The following is an 8,680-nucleotide window of genomic DNA, read 5'->3' as shown; positions in this document are numbered from 1 at the left end:
TGTAAGGAAATGGAAACAAACATGAGAGATCCTGACAACTGAGGAGCATAGAAGAGTCACCAAGGGCAGCCAAGCAATTAAAAATGAATAAATTTAAGGAGGAACAAGAAAGTTCTGGTGTTCCTCACTTCTGTAATGCCTTTTTGGGAAATATCAAGTTCTCTGCCTCATAAATATCGATGTCCCTGCTTTACTGGCACACTAAGCATGTTTTTTGGGTAATAAAGCCCAGCCCAGGAGTGGATAGCAAGTCTGTATCTTGAACAGTACAAGTTTGCCAAACATGGATGAGTAATAATTTCAGGAAGAGAAAACTACAGTAAGATAGGAAAACTCATCCATGGAATTCTGTATTATCTTTAAAACTTTCCTGCAAATCTAAATCCATTGTAAAGTAGAAAGCTTATGAAAAGAAAACTCATTCATAGGAATTAAGGTAGATCAAGATAGCTGAACACAGAACTGACTCTGGGTGGTGAACACACAATGCGATATATAGATGATGTATTAGAGAATTATACACTTGAAACCTATGTAGTTTTGTTGATCATTGTCACCCAATACATTTTAGTTAAAAAAAAAAAAAAGATAGCTGAACACAATGTAAGTATCAGAGTAACAAAAAACAAGATTGAAAAAAATAGGAGCCTTGTATGCGTGCCAAGTCTGGCTTTAGAATTTTTCTCAAGTACACATGGAACATTCTTCAGGATAGATCATATGATAAGCTACAAAAACAAGTCTCAACCAATTGAAGAAGATAGAAATTATGTCAACCACATTGGTATGAAACTGGAGTTCAATCAACAGGAGGAAAACTGGAAAATTCGCTAATACATGAAAATGAAACAACACACTCCTGAACAACCAATGGACCAAAAAAGAAATCAAAAGGAAAATAAAAAATATCTTGAGAGAAATGAAAATGGAAACACAACATACCAAAACCTATGGATGCAGCAAAGCAGTTCTAAGAGGAAGTTTATGGCTATAAATGTCTGTAGTAAGAAAAATGAAAGATCTCAAATAAACAACCTAACATTATACCTTAAGGAACTAGAAAAAGAACAAACTAAGCCCAAAGTTACCAGAAATCAGGAAATAATTAGAGCAGGATAAATGAAATAGCCCAGAGGAGCAGAGGATAAATGGTAGTTTGGAACAGAGATAGTGGGAAATGACAGAAACAGTTAAGAACTGTTTTGGAGATGGAATTGGGGACCTCAGGCACCTTCCTAAGCGCTAACACCCAACTTTGTCTTTCAAACTGGACTGATCAGTCAGTATCCTCTAGCCACTAATTTCTTTAGTCTGAAAGGAAGCAATCAGCTACCCAGGAGCCCCTCGGACCCTGCAGACACAAGTAGGAAGATATTTTATAAAATACTTTATGAGTGGCAGCCCTATCTCCCCACCTCACATAAACACACACACACACACATATCGTTTTTGTCTTTATCACATTTCCAAAAGGGAACATACGAAAAGATGTCATCCATCTCCACATATCTGGCTCACACATAGAAGAGACAGGAGGGGCCCATAACATACACCAAGCTATCACAACACTCCTTTTACTGTTTCTGCTCAGTCTAGAAGACTCAACCTGAAATTATTTTAAGATTTTCTATTATGTTACGGAAAAGTAAATTATGCAATGTTATGGAAAAGTAAATTACTGACATTCAAAAGGTGATAAAGAACAGGTTTGTTTTATTTTCTTTTTTTAATCTTGTTAGCAATACAGTAACATCATTAAGAGAAAAAACAACCATTTACACAGTAACTCAAAATCCAGCCACTTAAGAAAATAATGTAGAGAAAACAGGGCCTCTCATTTGATTCAACTAGCAAGCCCAGGTTTATCCTGAACTTTAAGAGACTCTTTGTGCTGAACGGATAATGAAGCATTCAAGTAAAAGGTAAGGGGTTATAAGTGTGAGTTTCTGAGGGATTCTGCCCCAAGAGAAGTGCAGGAGTAGCCACAGTCCTCTAGTTTACTCCAACGGTGAGATGTTTCTGGGATGGCCAGCACGGCTTCCTTTTGAGGAGTTTTGACAAGTCTTCAGCCTCAGGATTCAGGTCTTATAAAATATTCTTCCACATTAAAAAAGACTTTGTTCCACAGGAATAAATTTTTCATCGCTTTTCCAGCTTCTTGTACTTGGCTTCTACCAGGAATAGAGGAAGGAAGAGTTGTATTTTTAAGAACTGGCTCTTACAAAGATACTTTTCCATTAGCATTTCCAAGCAAATTAAAAAATATCTAGGGGCTGCCGGATGGCTCAGTTGGTTACAGCGCGAGCTCTGAGCAACAGGGTTGCTGGTTCGATTCCCACATGGGCCAGTGAACTGCACCCTCCAGAACTAGAAGACAACGAGCTGCCACTGAGTCTCCAGAGGAGCAGCCAGATGGCTCAGTTGGTTAGAGCACGAGCTCTCAACAACAAGGTTGCCAGTTCAATTCCCTCATGGGATGGTGGGCTGTGCCCCCTGCAATTAAGATTGAAAACTGCGACTGGACTTGGAGCTGAGCTGTGCCTTCCACAACTATATTGAAGGACAACGACTTGGAGCTGCTGGGCCCTGGAGAAACACACTATTCCCCAATATTCCCCAATAAAAAAAATTGAAAAAAAAAGTCTATTACACTTTTGAAAAGTGTATTAGCTTCAATCTCATCAGCTGGCCAAACTGTGTCCAAATTGTAGGTACACCATAAATGTCAGCTATCACATCAAATATCACTGATGTGCACAGCTTAAGGTAAGGAGTCAAACACACACATATAGAATAGAGAACCCAACACAAGTTCATTATGTTCTAACTTGTCAACAGCACCTGCTCAGATGGCTCCACTGGAGTAGAGCAGATCGACTGCTGTTTGAGCCACCAGGAGCCTTACTAAGCACAGGAAATTGCCTCTTCAGGCACTGTCTCAGACACCCTCTGGGAGACAGCCTGGAACTCTCAGGAAGGATAAATGTATGTATCACCTTTTATTTTCTTATCCCTACCCCTCACTCGAGGAAAGCAATTTTGAAAGATACAAAGGTTTAACAGACCATCAAATAGGCCTCTTAATGTAATAGATTCACTTTTTTTTTAAAAAAACCTTGAAAGCACTGGTATAATGCCTCTTACATAGGAAGGTTCACAGTGACTATTTAGTAAATTTAATTGTGGACAATGAAATTGTTAATTAACCACCCATGTCAAATTTCAGTCTGCTACAAACCACTCTCTTGAAGTAGTCAACAATTGTCAATGATGAAAATAAAATAATCTGTAAATTATATCTAGGATAAAAACAACTTTGTTATTTTTAATCATGGATATTAAGAGCAACAGCCAGTTAGCAAGCCATCAACACTAAAAGTACCAGTTTCTTTCTTAAAGGAAAAGTAATCCTTCAAGAAAACCCTTGATTGACTATTTTGGTTTTTTAAGACATATGTATCTACATTATTAAAGATGCTTCAGCCTGCTGAACCACAATTACGAGTTTGAGCTTTGTAATCAAACAGGCTGTGGTTTGGAATACACCTCTCCCATATACAAGCTTTGTATCCTTACGCAAGTTATTTAACCCTTTCAACCTCAGTTTCCTCCTCTATAGAATGGGGATAAAAATCATGTACTTACCTCATAGATTATTGAGAGGATAAAAAAAACGTAATACAGGTAAGGCATAAAGAACAATGCCTGATATATCATTAAGTACCTAGGAAATGTTATTTTTATTACTACTGCTACTGAAAAATTATTCTCACTAGATTTTTGTGAAGATTAAAATAGATCATTGTAGGCACACCATAAATATTAACTATCATATCAGCTAAGGTCATACTGGTGGGTGGGGAGTACTCTTATTAAATCAAAACAGAAATAAAAATGGTTACCCAGTTTTTTTGAATATGCATCCAACTTGTAGGCTGCCTGCTCAAGAGCTGCTACCTGCTCCTCAATTACATTGATCTGATCCAGATAAGGCTGCAGTTCAGCATCTGTAAAAACAAACAGAAATCACATTTATACAGCCAACAAGTTATATAGAAAAAGAATGAGAAAGTAACACTACTAGTCTTTCTCCAGCTCTACCTAAGCCACACTGGTGGGGTGACGTGATTCTGATCACCAGCAGGACAAATGTTTTAGAAGACAGTAGCTAGCTGATCTAGGGCTGTGACCTAGACAAAGCATGTCTCCCATCCATTAATTTCGTCTCTTTTAAATTCCTTGCTCCTCAAGCAATCTTCCCATTGCAGGTTCCATTTCTTGGTTACTCCCAGACCAAAAAAGAGTGCCCCAGAGACAGGGAACACAAGAATTTAATGGAAAAACACATTCTACCAGTCTAAATTAGTATTTTCCATTTATAGATGTCGGGTTTTCGGTTTATACAGTAGTTCTTTATGGATTTCATTGTTAAATCAGTTCACTGGAATCTGGCCACCCTTCCTCTCCCCGATCCCTTACCAGAAATAAACTGATCAAATCAAGAATCAGAAGCATAAATAACCATACCACCAAAACATGCTACTCCTCAGAATGGAAGAAACTAATTTTGTCATTCACTTTTAGAAAATGAGCTCCCTGAGGACAGGAGCCATGGTCCTTATTCTTCTCCACAGCCCCAAGCACAAGAGAACATTCATTACAAACATGTTTATAATTAAAAACTTAATACTTAAAACTTAAGTAATTATAAAACTTAATACTTACACTTCTGGTTTAAGTCCTTTAAGTTTCTACTAATGTTTATAGCGATATCTTTCATTTCAAGATATTTCAGGCTGGTTAGTTTATTCATATTTTCCAGGAGCTTATAGTCTTCGCTGGTGGCTTTAAAACAAACAGAACATGTGATGCCTTTAAGATTTGCCTTAAGTCACTGGGATGTGGAATTACAGGCTAAATGGTAGTTCAAGGCAGGACCCAGGGAATATCAGAGGAGCAGGCCCCTTTTGATCTATGACATTTCTACTCAGCCTGTGCACTCTGAATGTCTAAGCAGAAACTCAGGCAATAATCAGCAAGCTATTTAAACCAAGTAAGATCCAGAAGCTTCGGGATCTGAGTTAGGAAGGGAAAGGATACACTCATGTCCTACGATAAGGGAGGTGAAATAGTCTTGGTATTTCTACAGTATGAAAACATGTAATTTGGGGGACTACACCATAAATATATACAAAATCAACTAGGACCTCACCACTTCTTAGTAACTCGCTTATTATTGTGTGATTTTGATTGCATTTTTTTCATTTTTACATTGAGTTTTCCAAACCATTTGCCTGCTTCTCAGTTCCCGTCCCCATCCCTACTCAAAGCACATGGCTTCTACGCCAATTTTCCCAAAAGCCAAGCCCGCTTACATAAGCTGCTTCAACCTTTCTGCCTCACTTCGAAACTTCTCTGTACCTTCACATCTTCCCCAGAGGCGGAAGTGCTCCTATTCTTGCCAAGACAACTCCTCCTCCTGTGCTCTCCATCTCAAACCCTTCCACCTTTTCAGGGCCTCTCTTCAATCCTTTCTCTTGCATTTCCAATCTCTCTCTCCATCCTGAACCTTCCTGTCCATCTAAGAAATATATTCAGGTTTCTTCTAGACCAAAAGCACTCCCTCTATTCTGCTATACCTATGTCATTTGCTCAGGAAAGCAAAGGAGCTTCACTGCTAACCCTTTTGAAAGAATAGCTTACACTTACTGTTTCATCTTCCTCACCATTCATTCATGTGAACCCTTGCAGTCTGGCCTGTGCCACCGCCATCCAGAGAAATTACATGCTCCCAGTCATAAGTGCTCTCTTAAATACAAAATCCATAGCATTTTCTCAGTTACTTTCCCCCTGAATCTCTCTATAGTATCTGACACTATGTTCTCCCTTTCTCCATGAAATTCTCCCTTGGCAGCTATAGCATTATATACTGTATTACACAGATTTCAAATCTCTTTCTAACTGCTCTTTTTAGGTTTCTATACCAGATTCTTTCTCATCCAACCTCCTTAATTATCAGTTCTCAATTTTTCTCAGCTCTGACACATAACTGACATTTACATGGGTGGTGTATTCCCATGGCATTCACAGGATGATTCCAGCTTCCTTTCAAACTCAAAAAAGCACTTAAGAAAGGAAGAATGACAACCGGGGAAATTACAATCTGCTTAAAATTAATTTTATAATAAATAAATCATTTGGAAACCTAGGTATTTCAAGTACTGTTATTAAAAACAAATTAAATGCCCTATCCCGACATTCCCAGAGATTTTAGTCAAGGCCCTCCTATCTAGTTCTAACCTGCCCCTCGCCAATCTCATCCTGCATAGCCTCAGCTCACAGCACTACGCAGGTGACTCCCAAATCTGCTTCTCTTGTTCTGATCATTCTCTGGGCTCTGGACTCACGTGTGAAAGTCACCTGAGTGTCTTGATAACAGTCACTTGAGTCCTGGTAATATCTAAAATCAGCCACACCAAAACCGAAAATATTATTTTCACACTGAACATGGTTCCTCTTTCCAACTTTCCTATTTTGGTTGACGGCACCATCCAGGCTTACAACCTCAAACATATCTTAGGCTGCTCCCCTCCCTCGATACCCACTTCAGCCAGTCCTATAAATTCCACTTCTGTAATGTTCTTGCACTCATGCCCTCCTTTGCATTCCTTTTACCAACCCTCTGTCACAGACCATCGTTGCTTTTCATCTGAAATGTTGCTCATTTCTCTCTTCCATATGCATACTCACTACTATCAAATTATTCTCTTTAAAACAAGGGTCAGACACCCCAGATCATGTAAATGAGTGAAGCAAGCCAGATGTTTGCATATTAAACACACGAGTATTCACTTCCCCAAAGAAATATGCTCTCTCCCACTTCTTGGAACATGTGGTCACCTTAGTCTATCATTTACTTTACAAATTTTGATAGAGATGTGGATGCAGAAAATCATTTCTGTACCACTACTAAAAACACAACAATATAAGAACAGTGATAAATTGCATTGGACACCAGGTCCCATAAAAGGGAGAAAACAGGGAGGGGTGGGGACAAACTACATAGCACTAGCACATTTGAAGGAGACAGTTGCTCAGCTCCAATCAATCATAGCCTCACGAGAATGGGGCACTAGTATTGCCAAATCTTTAGAATTTTTAAAGAGAAGACAAAAATCAAGATTTTGTTACTTGGTTTCTCTTGCTCAGAAATAGATAAATAATCAGACTGATAGAAACTACAAGCCCTTCTAATCTGCATCAAGTCTTTTTTTTTTTTTTTTTTTAATAGATTCTGGCTCCCAAATTTAGCTCACAGAACTTCCTGGGGAAGTGAAACAATATCATAACTGCTTATGAGAGGCCACACTGGACCAGATTTCACTTTTTCGACCCTTTTCCACACATAGATCATGTGCTCACCTGGAAATACACCATGGACCAAAAAAAATTAATCATGTCTTAAAGGGCGAGTCACCAAATCCTCAGACCCACCTAAGAAGTCCCTAATTTGCAAGTCACTCCCCATTCCCCAATTCCATTTCTCTTCACCCCTGTCAATACAGCTGCTTTAGCCAAACTGCTCACTGATACCACTTCACTCACTAGTGGTTTCCTCCTTTTTGGTGAATTATTCCCTTCACAACCCTGCTCAAAATACACCTCCCCCAAGGAGGTATTTCTTGAATTCTTCTTTGTTTTGCCAGCGAGAGTCTACACTACAGAGGCCTGCAGAGTTGTATTAATTATTCTTATGTGTTTCTGAAAGTAGCTGGTGAATTTCTCCAGGGAAGGAATAGCCCGCTTTCCTTTCCATTCACGACCTCCCCAAACTTCCAACAGGCATATTTCAGGGCAGGTGGGGTTAGGGAGGGAGTCGCAGACCGATGCGGCGGAAGCACTTCCCAGGGCTCCCTAAGCCAAGCCGCAGCTCCAGCAGTGGTGCCCTACCCGAATCAACCCAGGGACCTCACCCGTCAGTTCCCCAGTCAGGTAAGTTGCCATTTTGGAGAACATGTCCCGGCAGAGCTCGGTGATGTCAGCCTCAGCGGGCTCCTTGGCTTCCTCAGCTGTCTCCACGGCGGCATCGTCTGGATCAAAGGAGAATGACTACGTGTCCGGCCCCACACCGGGTCCTTAATCCAGCTACGGCATCCCACCGCCCCCCACCCCTCCACCTGTCCTCATTCGATCAAGTCGGCTCCATTTTCCATGTGCCATAATTTCAAGTGCCTCACTTCGTCCTTGTCCTACCGGACACACCAACTGTGCTCCCTTGCACCCGAACCAGCTCCACCCGATTCCGCGGCCAAACCAACCACTCAGCCGCTTTGACAGCACAAACACTAACGCACACACGGGCACGCCCCTCCCTCCGACCTGCCCGCTCCAGCCAAGTGAGTCCCTGCATCTGGGGCCCCTACCCGGAGTCCCAAGCCTCCCTCTGGACACTTCATCCCCATCGACTCCGTGTACCTCGAACCGGCTCCTCCCGTTGGGTCGCGGGGACACTTTCTGTTGCCGCCGCCATGCTGGGCCCCGCGGTGCTTCCGGTTCTGGGATGCATGCGCATGCGCATTCGCACCGGGAGTGCCCCGCCTCCCCACCCCACACGAGCCCTGGTTGGCAGCTCTGTCTCTCTGCTAAGTCACGCCTCACAATAATGAGTAATAAAATGTAA

At 41.0% G+C, this 8,680-nt stretch overlaps 1 protein-coding gene across 1 annotated transcript; it reads right to left on the bottom strand.

Moving 5' to 3' along the window:
- Positions 1–1,691: 1,691 nt before the first annotated feature.
- On the bottom strand, positions 1,692–8,670 carry BLOC1S2 (biogenesis of lysosomal organelles complex 1 subunit 2). Its single transcript, XM_033130744.1, has 5 exons — positions 8,476–8,670; positions 7,974–8,090; positions 4,726–4,845; positions 3,903–4,007; positions 1,692–2,171 (listed from the first exon to the last, which is right to left on the bottom strand). Exons 1-5 carry the CDS (start codon positions 8,576–8,578, stop codon positions 2,140–2,142), a joined length of 477 nt encoding a protein of 158 aa, XP_032986635.1. The 5' UTR covers positions 8,579–8,670; the 3' UTR covers positions 1,692–2,139.
- Between the last annotated feature and the right edge of the window lie 10 nt (positions 8,671–8,680).

Source organism: Rhinolophus ferrumequinum, chromosome 16 (assembly GCF_004115265.2).
Source record: "Rhinolophus ferrumequinum isolate MPI-CBG mRhiFer1 chromosome 16, mRhiFer1_v1.p, whole genome shotgun sequence".
In the NCBI taxonomy this organism is placed as follows: Eukaryota; Metazoa; Chordata; class Mammalia; order Chiroptera; family Rhinolophidae; genus Rhinolophus; species Rhinolophus ferrumequinum.
Note: the sequence above shows the minus strand (reverse complement) of the source record. Positions and strands in the feature narration are given on the sequence as shown.

Bases quoted from the DNA above. Each gene is read 5' to 3' on its own strand.
- BLOC1S2 (XM_033130744.1), bottom strand. From the start codon at position 8,578: ATGCGCATGCGCATGCATCCCAGAACCGGAAGCACCGCGGGGCCCAGC. The intron at 4,008-4,725 runs GTAAGTATTAAG...TTGTTTTTACAG, and splicing joins AAAGGACTTAAACCAGAAGT to ATGCTGAACTGCAGCCTTAT. The intron at 2,172-3,902 runs GTAACCATTTTT...TATTCCTGGTAG, and splicing joins TGCATATTCAAAAAAACTGG to AAGCCAAGTACAAGAAGCTG.